The following is a 13,358-nucleotide window of genomic DNA, read 5'->3' on the forward strand; positions in this document are numbered from 1 at the left end:
TCATTTTTTTGATAGCCCCTTAACATAAGTTACCATTGACCACGAGAACACACGTGCAAATAAATGGTAGGCTAATGACAAAAACTACTTAACGTATTCACTTGTCTATACAAATCATTAGTACAATCCGGTACCCTGCTTGGGCGTCCTGTGTGAGAACTACTCACCGCGGGAGTCACTTACGAAATCATGACCCCTTTATCGACTCATAACACAGACAAGAAGCCAATCAGAAAGCAAGTGTCTTAACATTTATAAAAATAAAGTAAATCATATATTCTGGGGGTGCACCGCGCAAAGACAAAATGATTCAAATAGCAGCATGCTATAGATATTCACTAATTATTGTTCCCGAGAAGTGGCCTTACCGGTTCTAGAACGATCTTAATTACAGTGTCAACAACAGAACTCAAGAAGCCAAAGAATCCTCCATCGTCCTGCATATCTTCTAACTCCTTGTAAGCTCTTTTTACTTCGTTGTTCAGACGTTCAATTTCTGCGTTCATCGCACGATATTTTTCTCCCCATTTGTTTGCCTCTTGTTGGATATTTTCGCTATTTTTCTTGGCCTCGTCAACTTCTTTTTCCATTTTCTCTTTTTCTTGTTCGAAATTTTCTTGTGCTTTGATTCTTTTTTGTTCCTCCTCTATTCTTTTCTTGGTCTCTTTTTCAAGCTTTCGCTGTTTCTCCTCTAGCTCCTCCTTCATGTTTGCAATTCTCTTGAGTTCCGATTTCGTTGCGTTCACATAGTCCTTTAGTGCACATTCTTGTTCATATTTAAGAAACCCAACCTCTAGGAAACGCTTAATCAAAGTTGAATTACCACCGATTTGAGGCTGAACGATTTCCTTGTAGCGCCTGTCACAAAGATGCTTTTCTACCATCAAGTAAACGTTTCCAAAATCAAGCCATTTCCCGGAATTCATCGTTTCCGTTAGCTTTATCGCGAGCTCTGCAAGCGTTGCTCCATCCATCATTCCTCCACTCAAGGTCTTCTTGATATGGAACTTATTAAGGTCGTTTGCTAGTTGATGAATGGACAACATGTACTCGGCATTTTTGGACAACAGGTCAAAATTCTTAAAGATTTTCCTGTTTTGTAGTGCTTCTATCGTGCTCACTTCGATGTGGTCACGAGGGAAGTGCTTACCAATGGCTTTTCTCTTGTCGTCCGACCCGTCTTTCCAAGTTGGTGATATAAGTGCGTCTTTCACATACTCATCCATCCTTATTCCATCTGGGGTGTCAAGAGCTCCTCTTAAAACCACCCTCAACCGAGGGAAATACTTTATGGCTTCATCTTTGAAAATATGCTCGCTCAGACGAGAAACTCGGTAAAGAAAGTCAATTGCATGGGTCTTGACAGCGTCCTTCATGAAAAAAGTCATACCCGATGACATCAAGGCTGTGAATATACTAAGATGATCAGTAACGGCATCGTTACCCAGATCCGTACCCTCCACGTCCAACAACACACGTTCCATTCTCTCTTTTCCGTGAATGACAGAAATCCAAACACCGCGAGTCACTGGCACAAATGTTGAGCCTGTCTCAAAAATTTCCTTGAAGTTATTGTCTTTAGTTTCATTCCAGAGATGATGTACCATGTTTAAAGACGTGGACTTCCCGACCCGTGCATCTCCAACGGCCGAGGTGACTTGAATCGGCTTCGCCAAGCTGCTGATTAAGGCTACTCCGGCCGAATTGAGTTCGAATTTTTTCGTTATTTCGTTATAACTCAATAGTGGAACGGCTTTATTGCTGGGTAAGCCATTCGAATGAGAAGAGAAAATTACAAAAAGAAAGGCAGCCCAAAACATACTGATTTTGATAACTACCATTCTGGTCACAATGTCAATAAAACAAGAGTATGAATGTCTAAGATTTTAAGGACAATTTTCTCTCTATTTTTTTGCTCGTGTCGCTCTCGGATTGGTCCATATCTAGGGAAAGTACCGTTTATACAACCAATCATTCTGCAGGTTACTCAGGTCAAAGTCCTGCTCATTTTCTTGGAATATTAAGGTGATTCCCCATGCCAAGCGCTAACTGGATTAAGAAATGGTGACCTTTGTCACACCATCCACGCGTGAATCACCAGGGAATTTTCCCTGACGATTGCATTACTATCTAGCGCTCTTTCGAAAAGAAGAACGTGTTTTATAGCTAAACGAGTATAAAATTAAGCGACACAGATAAAATTATGACTAAAGATAAAGCTCCCCTTTTAACCATCTTTTGTGAAGGAATTTATAATTTTTATAATTAAGTGAAACACAGGTAGCCCACTTACTATTTCAATACTAATCCCTTCACCTTATCCCCAAGACATTTTTGGATTTACTCCTTGTGTTTCTATTCAAGTCGAGTTTAGGAATGAAATCTTACGTTATATATCTCTATACAAATATATCGAATAACAAATAATACAATAGATATACACTGTGACTGAATAAAACTTAGATTTTATGAATAAATTATACATCCTCGAGTGCTAAGGAGGTTCTTCCACTTCCAGACGAATTTAAAATTTAATTCTACAAAAAAAGAAAATAATAAACACTTCTTCGTATATTTGAATTGTAGCATTGCACGAATATGATTTTTCTTCGAATTCTCTGGTTTTTCTCCCTCATGAAACCCAACACGCTGAATATCAATTGGATCTGTGCTGATCCGACCCGACTCCCCTGACTTTATATAAGCCCAGAGGTAGTTTAAGGGTTTAAAAATATTTGGAGCCTTTGAATAGATACTTTTTTATATGGGGAAGTATTTTCTTTTTTTTCAGGCAAGTGACGATTCTTGGAATTTACTCAGCTCATTTTCTGAGTTGTGGATATTTCTAAGAATTCCATCACAAAATTCCCCGTGTCCAAAATAAGGTGATTATTTGATAAAATGGATGGATCAGGTGACACAGAGGGAGACTTAAATATCGCCAACGCGGCAGTTCATTTCTTCACAACATCAGCACAGTACAGCAAGGACGATGACGATGACTGTGACGAGAGAAAGACGGGCTATCTTCTGCTTAATCACTGCCTTATTCATCTTTCTCTTGCCATTTCAATGCAAAGGACAAGATTCGAAACAGTTGCTCAAGTATGACAATTTTACCAAGAATTTTCTCCTCGACTCTGACGCGTTGGTAGAGCTTTCGTCTCTCAAGGCTCCGATCAAAATCATCTCTGCAATTGGCGACGCAAGAGTTGGGAAGTCAACGAGTCTTAATATGATGCGACACTTTTGGAAAGGTGAAAGTCAGTCTGGTATTGAGAAGGTTTTCAAAACTAGTAACGAAATGGCAGCATGTACGCGTGGAGTCTGGATTTCCGTTCTTCGCGATGACGCTGGGTCTGTGGTCTTTCTGGACGTCGAAGGATCAAATCTTGGCGATGATGCAAAAACAAACCAGTTTAGCATCTTTGCTACTTTACTTTCTTCAAGTTTGATGCTCTTTGCAGAGGAAGCTGTAACAAATCACAACCGCGATTTTCTGTTTCGCGTGACGCGCCTTACGGAAGAGATATGGCGTGACCAAATGCGTGACCCTGAAGTTATCCATTTTCCAGGCCTCCGTGTTGTACTGCGAGAGTCTCTCGACCCTCCAGAGGGAGTAACCCTTGAACAGTTTATCTTGAACACTGTGTATGGCGTCAAGGACGAAAAGAGCGAAATTTTGAGGAAATATTTCTCGAATAACAAATTGAATGTTAGTACTATTTCGTACAATAAAGAATTACAGAAAAGTGGAAGGGAACTCGAGGCTTTGAACGACAGTTCGTACAAGAAAGATGTCATGTCTCTTGTCAAAAGCATGAAAAACATGCCTTTTAAAGAAACAATCAATGGAGCGACGATGAATGGACCAATGATCCAAGAACTAGCGAAAAAACTCGTGGAAGCATTGAACAAGAATTCCTGGGTCCTTTTCTCGGATACCTACACCATGATGGAAAAGACTTTGTGTGATTCGGCATTTGATAGTTTGATTACGCCCTTACAACGAATTGATTATCGTTCAATTATTGCTAAAAGGCGCGATGTTCTGAAGGGATTTTCGGAGCAATGTGTACTTGAGGCTGAGAGAGAAAGAGCAGGAGAATGGATTGATGATGTGATTGATGGCAAGCAAAAGGCAGAAGAGAAAGAAAGACAGGCGGAAGAGCAACGTAGACAGAAAGAAGAAGAGGAGAGAAGACAGCGAGAAATAGAAGCCGAACGAAGAAGGGAGGAAGAGAGGCAGAGACAGAGGATGGAACAAGAAAGACGAAATAGAGAAGCAGCAGAAAGAAAAAGAAGAGAGGAAGAAGAAAGGGCGCGAAGAGCAGAAGAATCTCGCCGACAAGCACAAAGGAATTTAGAAGAAATAGAAAGAGCAAAAAGAAAAGCTAAAAAGAAGAAAAACAATGTTGTAAAGGTTCTTGGAGTAATAGCTGGAGTCGCTGCTATCTTCAGTGACGAACGCCTTAAGCAAAACATCACTACCATCCCTGACTCTGAGTATGAGAAGATTGGCCTTCGTGGTGTCACGTGGGTATGGAATGAAAAAGCTCAAACACTGGGCATGCGCGGTGAAGAACAAGGAGTGATTGCGCAAGAAGTCGAGAAAGTCTATCCACAGGCAGTGATAATGGGGAGTGATGGATACAAGCGAGTGTACTACTCATTTTTGGACAATCTTTTGGTGGACAAAAAACAGCCGAAGGTTAAAGGAAAATGCAGACTGTAAAATTAGTGGAAAAGTATGACTTAAGAATATTTGTGTTTAGTGATAGATCAGTTTTAGTATTACTGTGAAATGTGTATGATGTATGATGGCAAATAAACAAAAATATATATAGCATTTAATGAAAAGTGAATGAATGAACGAATGAAATGCAAGGAGGGAGGGAAGGATGGATGAATTAATGAATGAATGCATGGACAAATTAATGCACAAATGGATGTATGGATGGATGGAAGAATAGAAGAATGGAAGAATGAAAGGATAGGATGAATTTACGAATGCATGGATGAATGGATGTGTGGGTGAATAAATGCAAACATGAATGAATGGATGGAAGGATGGAGATGGATAAATGGATGAGGGGTAAATAATCACGAATTTTGAAAGGTATTATCCATACCATACCTCGATATTTCATTGTCACAAATTTGCGACCTTAGTTAACAACCTCTTGGTCAATGTTTACAGTGAATCTCATTGAACTCTTGCTTAGCTTGTTCTCTGATGTCTTGCCTACAAAATAAATCTACAGCTGTCATAGCCATTGCTTTGGCAGCAATCAGAGTCTTGTCATGTGCAACATCAGTACCTGCTGCTGCAGTGAATGCATACGAATGATTGACAGCCATACTATCGATACTATATATGGGATGTATGGAAGGAATGACATACGACACGTTACCCATGTCTGTAGAACCTAGGACTTTCGCCTTTTGTTCTGCAAGAGAAGGGAACTGGATACCAAGTGTCTCAGTGTTCTTTTGATATAAACTGGCCATTGTTATGTTGGATTTCAAGTCCAAATATCCTGCTGAGTTTTTAATCTCTAAAGAGCACCCTGTGATATGAATAGCAAAGTATATAGATCTTATTAGACATTTTGGGTGGAATACAGTTGTTTTTTTCAAAAAGGAAAAAAACTGTCCACTCGTATTATACCCTAAAATGCCTAATAGAGAGCTTACTCCCTCCCCCTCCAAAAAAAAAAAAACGAATATTCTTAAAAACCTGTTTTCAAAACCGCTTTTTTACCGTACAAAATAACCTAGAGACATTTGTACTTGCTCCAGGCTTTATCCTGTGTTATTTGTTCTCTAACTTGAATAGTTGGATAATATAAACACCTATATTTCAAAAAAAAGGGATCGCCAAAGGCGATAGGCAATATGCAATAGGAAATAGGTCGTTCTAAGATCGAAGAATAGATGGAGTGACTTGTGTTTCTGCTTCTTATTCTCATCAAGAACATGGACCTTAGTGTTTAGTGTTGAGACTGATTTAATGTTCTTTGTATTCAACGAAACCATTCTCATGTCAGAATGACCTATCACCTATCGCCTTTGGTGATGACAACGTTTATTAAAATAGCTAGGTGTATATCAAGATTAGATACACAAATAAAGAGGATAGCAAAGTGTATGCTAAGTGCAAGCTCTTCTCCGGTTTTCTTCCCTCCTCAAGACCAAACAATTTCTTTTTGGGAAAATAAATTAGCTTCTTACCAGTAGCACTTGCAGCACCCTCGAAGCAATAAATTACTTTCTCACTCAACCTGTTTAAATCCTCTACATTGGGTGCCCTTACAACAAAGTGTAGTCTAGATCTGTCTGGGATGATATAGGGTTTGACTCCACCCTCAAGAATCACACCATGTACTCGCCAGGTTGGTTTCATCTGTTGCCTCAAGGCACTCACACTATTGTATGCCATAACAGCAGCATCTAATGCATTAATGCCTTCCCAGGGAAATGCCGCTGCATGAGCTGCATACCCCTTGTAGGTTACATAGAAACTTCGATTGGCCAGCACTAATGGCATGGTAGAATCAGATGGAGTAGGATGGACCATCATGCAGAAATCCACATCTTTGAAGCACCCATTCTCAAGCATCAATAGCTTTCCACCCCCTTGCTCCTCTGCAGGGCTTCCTATCACAAGTACCTTACCAAGCTGGTTACCAGACGTTTCTAAAGCTGCTTTAATACCTGTAACAAAGGGAATAGTTTTCATATATGAGTGCATAGATGACGGGACCTTGGAACTGGACCGAAGGGTGTACTTTTAAAAACAATATAATGCAAAAACCATACCTATAGCAGCAGCTATTCCAGACTCAGCTATCAGGTTATGTCCACAAGCATGTCCTACTTCTGGTAGAGCATCGTATTCAGAGATCACACCAATACAAGGACCACTGTCCCCGCCACTTTGACCACCAAATGCCGTCTCTAATGTCCATTTACGTGTCACTTGGAATCCTTCGCTCTCTAGAAAATCCGTTAGAACTTCATGGGCAAACATTTCTTGATTACTTAGCTCCGGTTTTTCCCAAATTTTCCTGTTTATTTGTCGTAGGGCTTGAGCGTGATTATCTATAGCTTGGCAAGCAATTTTCTTCAATGCCGATGCATCCGCCATTTTGAAAACATTGATTGGTGCTTGTATTGGGTTTCGTTTGTTTTTCACAGGATGGAGATCTGGATACCAGTTCTAACTATTGTTGTCATTATTACTATATTATCATTATCATATTGTAAATATCAACATGACTGACAACACTTCCTGCATATTCCAGGCTACAAATTTCCCTTTTCACTAGTAGGATCCAAAAAACATGTCGGCCATGTTGTATTGCATGTCAGAATGTTGTTGGGATTCCTGTGTTTACACCTGACTGTCACTCAGCCCTGTCACGCAACAAAGATGCCACCTTGTCAAGAGACAGACATTTGAACAGTTTTATCTATCAGTGAAAACTGTCAATGATGAAAGCTGTCTGCGGGGCCAATACCTTCCTTGGGGGAGGGGGTTCAAGGGGGGTTCAGAGTAGGGGGGGGAGGTGGAGGGGTAAGTCATTATGAAATGGTTTGGGAATATTGGGGTATTTCTGGTCAATTCACTCTTCTCATGGTGGCATGACATTATAAGATATTTGATTAATTGGAAAAAGGAGTTTGTGATTTTAAAAATTTTGTCACATTTTTCACATAATAGTAAAGATATGAATTTTTGAAACCAAGTATTATAACAAAGAAATGTATGCTACTGGGCATCACATGCCCATTGAACCTCGTTTTCATGTATTTCACATACATCTTTTTACGACAATTTCACAAAAATACTTGGATTCACAAATTCATATCTTCCTCAGTTAAGTATGGTGGCCCATTGTTATCATAAGAAAAAGGCTTAGGGTTAGAGAAAAAAAGTAAAAAAACCTTTGAAAAAATAAAAAGCAAAGAAAGTTGCACAAAAAAATAGAAATACAAACATTTCCCAATTATCAATGTGAAAAATTTAATCTTAAACTTCCTTTTTCCAATTAATTAAATGGCATATAATGTCACGTTACCATATTATGAAGGGTCTATGTGTGGAGTACTTGCTCTTATTACAAGAATATTGATAATAATTAGATTTTTTGTGATATTTTATTGATAATCTTTTCATGCTTGTACAATTTGTGCACCATTACCCCCTTTTTATCATGTTTTTACATATAAATAACTTATTATAATGATCATGTTACTGTGTTGTTGTAGGGAGGAAGGCTGTGAAGGTTGCAGAAGGGTTTTGCCACCCTTCCCCAGACACCTGGGTCTCTAAGTGGTACCCTCTCAAGGATGCTATTCATTCAACAATTATATTATATTTTAGAGCATGCCAATGACTGTGCAGCTTGTGTTTTGTCTCTGAACCCAAGGAACTGGGTTCGTGCTTAACCTGGGGTGCCAAAACACACCCAACCCATTATTTGCTTCCTTTAACTTCGCCTTGCCATTGAATGGGAAAAAATTCAGCACTCTCCCCATTCCCCCCTCCTTATTTCGCATCCAACCAGCCTCTCCTTCCTCCACAATAAATGATTAACAGCCCTTAAGAACAGACAGAGAAAGCTGATTGGAGAAGGTCATAACGTGGTAATTATCAATACAAAAAATGTGCCTGCACAGTCCATCTAGATCTAGCACACTAATTATTATGGCTCAATAAGACACTAAGCTCTTCTATAAATAGACTTAATAAATCCTAATATCTTGTAAGTGTGTTTATGTTTGACAATAAATAATGATATTCAAGCACTATTGTCAAAATTCCAGCAGCAATACAATATTGTTTTGTCAAAACTCTAGATACATGAGACATGCAGTACCACAGGAAGCCCAACCTCTGTATGTGTGCCTAAGTACGTGAAATACAAAATCCTTCAATGGTCTTGTTCAGCTGCAGATCAGTGAGTCATCTAGATGTACTTGCTGATATAGCTTTCATAAATATTTTCATTTTGATACTATTATTAAGGCTCATAGCTGTCAGGAATATTTGTGTGGGTACAGATCTTTTAATGCCTTTTTTGCCTCGTCAACACCCTTGTCTGCTGCCATTTGCAACAAAGGTTCAATTTCGCTACGAGAGAAAACAAAAATATATTTCTTTAGAAAGTTGTGTCTTGCAGATCAAACCTAATTTAGTTAACCAGTGCACCATTAGAGCAGCATTCGCAGCACAAACACAGACCTCATGACAGACCAAGGCATACCAATCACATTGCATGAGAATTTACTGAGATCCTATCAAATACCCGGAACACGGCACAATCACAGAATGCCAAGGTCAGTTTCACATTGCACAAGAAAACAATCAGCCAATTAAAGATATAGACAACATCAAGGTCATAGCAATTAAGGGCACGAATATGGCACTGAGCTTATATGAGCTTTTCACAGGAATGTAATAATGTGATTGGCTGAGGTTGATATGATTGATTTTTCTCTTGACTGGCATATTATATTTTGTCAACTATGTAAGTGTTGTCCTGCTCAAAGTGTCCACTCTTAAAAATGTAAACTCAACTCAATTTTATTTTGCACAATGGCTTATGATTAACATATAACAAATGTTATCATACAAATTTTGTGGTTATATATACTTACTGCTCTTCAACATCAGTCTTATATCCTTGAATGTGCCCTGCGACAAGATTGTATGCACCATGTGGATGTTCATTCTTTGCTGCTTCTCTGTTTACAGAATAAGAACTCTAAAGATTGAGCCAAACTTGCAACAAGATTAATTAGACTATATAGTTATAATTAATAATCTTTTGGTATTTTTAACCTTATTAATTGGTGGCTGTAAAAAAACAATTCCCAATGTGTAACTCACAATAATATCATTATTACAAAAATTACCAAATTGGTATAAGGCCAAGTAAAAAAATTAGAATTTTTCTCATCCTTACCCAATTTTTTTGGCCACTTGATTTTTTTAATTATTATTTTGTTATTGGAAAAATCAGAGCAAACAAAAAGTGACCAGTCCCCCTGATCCCCCTGTGTACAATTGACGAGAAAATTTTTCTTTTACTTGGCCTAAATATTGAAAATTGTTGTAATATTTCAAGAAAGTGATATTTTATTTTTTCTATTTCTGTTCACATTACCTGAACCAGTACATCGCTTTTTCTTCATCTTTATTTGTACCATGTCCTAAAAGGATTATAAAAATGTTATAATTGTTGGGTCAAATAAAAGGCAGCAGAATTTCCATACCCATAGGGATATTATAGTAATGCTAGCAGCCCATACAGTAAAATCCCATTTTATTAGTCACAAGAAGTTTAGTAAGGTGACTGCCTTAACTTTTGGAAATTGATTTAAACTTTTTTTTAAACTTCGATTTTTCGAATTGAAATTTAATGCTGATTCTAAATCTGGAAAGAAAAATAGGGTGTCCGAAGCTCGTTTTCGAGAAAATCAGCATTTAATGGAAGCCTACGCACAAGCTTTTGGAGTAAAAATTGCGCCACCAGAAGTGATTAGAGAAAATTAAGATTCATAAGATAATAGTCATTTGCAGACTATATGATTGCACGAATGAAGGCTAGTCAATCATTCTACAATAATACATGGATATTTTTGACAAAAAGACAAAGAGATACATTGATTTGTCATATTTTGTAGTTTCGGTGCTCTTAAAAAATCTCATAAAGTCGAACAAAAATCCCTACAAAAATCTATTTTTTCATGCATTACTGATTTAAACTTTTCCTAAAATGTTGATATAACCTAGATTCTTAGGAGTTTTTTCGAATGAGCTACTGAAAAATAGAGAGTCCCGTGCAAAATTTGAGGGTTTTGCCCTGTTGAACCTCAAAAGGTGTATGGTTCTTCAATAAAATCTTGTACACTTTTCAGCAGGTTTTTGAGAGCGCGCACATCGTGGGACTCAAATCGAACGTTCAAAAGTAGGCAGTCACCTTAAGCCATATAACAGGGTCTTACAGTATTACTAATTTACTAATTTTAGCTCCTATGAAAAGCCTCCTCGATAACTGGATTTTTCAATACAGCTGAAAACAATTTCATACCTTTGAGATATTTATGGCCAAGATTATGCTGAGCATGGGAACTTCCAGCATATGCATAAGCATGCACGACATGGAAATGAAGGTGATCTATATAGTAGTACATGTACAAGAAGAACAGCAAGACTCCTATGACGACCGACACCTAAAGGTACGTACAGATACCTGTATCAATATGCTATACAATCATCCCTCAGATTATTGTCAGTGGACACCTTCCGGACCTTGCCTACTGACAGTCCACTTGATAGATATTAAACAATAAATATGGGAATATAAACTTCAGTATAGAGACTTTGCGCCATTATGTGATGGCAGCCATGACAGGAGGCAGGAACAATAGAATCTGGTCTAACCTGATTTACATATGAGAAAGAATTCAGTTTCCCCTGGGGGAGAGACTCCATTGTTGTGCCTCCTGTCATGGCTGCCATAACGTGATGGTGCAAAGCCTCTATTACTTGGTAGTTTTATGAAGAATGTCTGCATGGGGTCAGTTTCAAAGATGAAGACTGGCGTTTCCAAGGGGTAGGAATTGAAGGAATGGAGGAGGGTATGTTGTTTATATCCAGAAAGTATCCATAACAAGGGTATGTAGTTCAGGATAATATCCATACTACCCAATAAAGTGGGGGTGCCATTGCCAAGGGATGGAAGGGCTAGCTAATGAGAGTATTTCAGTCTTATTTAAGCCAGCCCCTCGGTAGAGGGGAGGGGAGGGGGCATGAGTTAAAGAAATACCCGCTCAGATCATTGATTTAAATATAGCAATGCAATGCAATTTTAATTTTTTTTTAATTTTATAAGTTATTGCATAAAAAACGTCTAAAAAATAATCTTTGTTGTCAAACATTTCAATTTGACACGACCTGATTAAATATTTATTAACAAGGCTATCAGCTTTATCATGCGGGCTTCTAGTGCTGGAAGTATTTTGGTTCGATCGGTCAAAACACCATGAAATTGTCAATTCTTCTAAAAAAATATGGGAAAAAAACCTCACCATAGATCAAGCAGATCTATACTATCGTGTTTTGGGTTTGGTAGTAACGGAGATTTTCGAGAGTGCTAAACATATGTCGAATGATGTGAGCTCAAAATTTTAGATCATCGTCTTGCGCGATAAAGCGGATTATTTCGTACGTTATTGATTCTAAAAATCCATAATAGCCTTGGGATTAGTAGTGGTTGATAAAGAAAAACCTAAAATAGAGCGTGTGATAAGAGTTAATTTGAACCTTAACTTGGAAATAGAAGTGGAGAAAGGAAGATAAACAGAACGACTCTCACCTCGATCGACGTGACCCACCAAGGATCGGGCTTTTTCTTCCGAGGTAGGTACACTTTAGGTCCATAGGGTAGCCTTGGATCGTAATCTGGTTGACCAGGAGCCCAGGAAGGCACTTCCCGAGTTCTTTTTCGGAGTTCTTCGCTTTCTTCTTTCGACGCCATGTTCACTACAACCTCTCTTGACGCATTCATCGTACAAACTAGAACTCTATTATCTAACAATGCATTTGATTGGCTAGGTCGAGGAAACAACCAATCAAAAGCGTCGTTTTATAGATAAAGAAACAGGTGCTTCGAGAAAACTTGGAAGTTCACGAATGAAAACGTCAATAGGAAAATTCTAACAATAATACTCTATGCAACCTAAATTTAATAAATACAATTGGAGATCTTATTTTGGGGTTAAAAAGTATATCTGTCGTGTTTCTTTGTACATCTTTACTTATGATTTATTAACGACTTCTTCTCGTTGGCAGCTTTGCACTGGTCGAGAGCACTCTTTGTGTCCGACTTCACAGTGAAATTCTTTTAAACTGAATGAATATTTTGATTGTTTCTTGCAATTCTCTTCGCAATAGGAAATTTCGTTCCAGCTTTAATTTGTCGTATTGGTTCCGTAACTTCGTTGCTATGGAAACCGAACCGAATATACGGAAGGACCAATATACTCTTCACTCTCTTCATGAAGTAAACTTAGTATCCCTCAGATACTTAGGGAAAAAATACCAATTACTCAGACATTTTTCTTTCGTTTTTATTTCAAATTTTGTCATATACAGAGTAACGTGTAACAGGTTGATATATTCTCTAGATAACAGATCTACTTACATACAGACTGTACTAACAGTGTTCGTTGTCAAAGCAACAGAATTTAAAAATTATCATCGTTTTCGCTTAATTACACGAGTTCTCTTTCATTTTTACGTGATTTCAGTGTTGTCGTTATGTGCGTCTGTGGTAACTTAGTTT

The 13,358-nt window shown here is 38.1% G+C and overlaps 4 protein-coding genes across 5 annotated transcripts; 1 reads left to right on the top strand and 3 right to left on the bottom strand.

The window, feature by feature from the left end:
- Window positions 1-54: 54 nt before the first annotated feature.
- Window positions 55-2,465, bottom strand: LOC116308465 (guanylate-binding protein 5-like). The gene has a single exon (XM_031718882.2). The coding sequence runs from the start codon at window positions 1,839-1,841 to the stop codon at window positions 339-341; it is 1,503 nt and encodes a 500-aa protein (XP_031574742.1). The 5' UTR covers window positions 1,842-2,465; the 3' UTR covers window positions 55-338.
- Window positions 2,466-2,866: 401 nt separating this feature from the next.
- Window positions 2,867-4,844, top strand: LOC116308469 (uncharacterized). The gene has a single exon (XM_031718888.2). The coding sequence runs from the start codon at window positions 2,993-2,995 to the stop codon at window positions 4,733-4,735; it is 1,743 nt and encodes a 580-aa protein (XP_031574748.2). The 5' UTR covers window positions 2,867-2,992; the 3' UTR covers window positions 4,736-4,844.
- Window positions 4,845-5,122: 278 nt separating this feature from the next.
- Window positions 5,123-7,385, bottom strand: LOC116308467 (peptidase M20 domain-containing protein 2). Of its 2 annotated transcripts, XM_031718886.2 has the most exons (4): window positions 6,823-7,385; window positions 6,235-6,717; window positions 5,415-5,570; window positions 5,123-5,245 (listed from the first exon to the last, which is right to left on the bottom strand). In XM_031718886.2, the coding sequence occupies exons 1-4, from the start codon at window positions 7,148-7,150 to the stop codon at window positions 5,169-5,171; spliced, it is 1,044 nt and encodes a 347-aa protein (XP_031574746.2). In that variant the 5' UTR covers window positions 7,151-7,385; the 3' UTR covers window positions 5,123-5,168. The 2 variants fall into 2 exon arrangements, with proteins under 2 accessions (XP_031574746.2, XP_031574745.2); XM_031718885.2 differs by having other exon boundaries at window positions 5,123-5,570; window positions 6,823-7,384.
- A 759-nt stretch (window positions 7,386-8,144) lies between these two features.
- Window positions 8,145-12,596, bottom strand: LOC116308474 (uncharacterized). The gene is made up of 5 exons (XM_031718894.2): window positions 12,390-12,596; window positions 11,103-11,244; window positions 10,176-10,221; window positions 9,667-9,753; window positions 8,145-9,139 (listed from the first exon to the last, which is right to left on the bottom strand). Exons 1-5 carry the CDS (start codon window positions 12,579-12,581, stop codon window positions 9,046-9,048), a joined length of 561 nt encoding a protein of 186 aa, XP_031574754.1. The 5' UTR covers window positions 12,582-12,596; the 3' UTR covers window positions 8,145-9,045.
- Between the last annotated feature and the right edge of the window lie 762 nt (window positions 12,597-13,358).

The sequence above is a fragment of the Actinia tenebrosa genome, unplaced genomic scaffold (genome assembly GCF_029948245.1).
Source record: "Actinia tenebrosa isolate PJP-AT-01 unplaced genomic scaffold, QUT_ActTen_1.0 PGA_scaffold2__45_contigs__length_23673736, whole genome shotgun sequence".
NCBI lineage: Eukaryota > Metazoa > Cnidaria > Anthozoa > Actiniaria > Actiniidae > Actinia > Actinia tenebrosa.

Bases quoted from the DNA above. Each gene is read 5' to 3' on its own strand.
- LOC116308465 (XM_031718882.2), bottom strand. From the start codon at position 1,841: ATGGTAGTTATCAAAATCAGTATGTTTTGGGCTGCCTTTCTTTTTGTA.
- LOC116308469 (XM_031718888.2), top strand. From the start codon at position 2,993: ATGACGATGACTGTGACGAGAGAAAGACGGGCTATCTTCTGCTTAATC.
- LOC116308467 (XM_031718885.2), bottom strand. From the start codon at position 7,150: ATGGCGGATGCATCGGCATTGAAGAAAATTGCTTGCCAAGCTATAGAT. The intron at 6,718-6,822 runs GTATGGTTTTTG...CCTTTGTTACAG, and splicing joins TGGAATAGCTGCTGCTATAG to GTATTAAAGCAGCTTTAGAA. The intron at 5,571-6,234 runs GTAAGAAGCTAA...TTCATATCACAG, and splicing joins GGGTGCTGCAAGTGCTACTG to GGTGCTCTTTAGAGATTAAA.
- LOC116308474 (XM_031718894.2), bottom strand. From the start codon at position 12,581: ATGAATGCGTCAAGAGAGGTTGTAGTGAACATGGCGTCGAAAGAAGAA. The intron at 11,245-12,389 runs GTGAGAGTCGTT...ACGTACCTTTAG, and splicing joins GGTGGGTCACGTCGATCGAG to GTGTCGGTCGTCATAGGAGT. The intron at 9,754-10,175 runs GTAATGTGAACA...TTCTGTAAACAG, and splicing joins AAAGCGATGTACTGGTTCAG to AGAAGCAGCAAAGAATGAAC.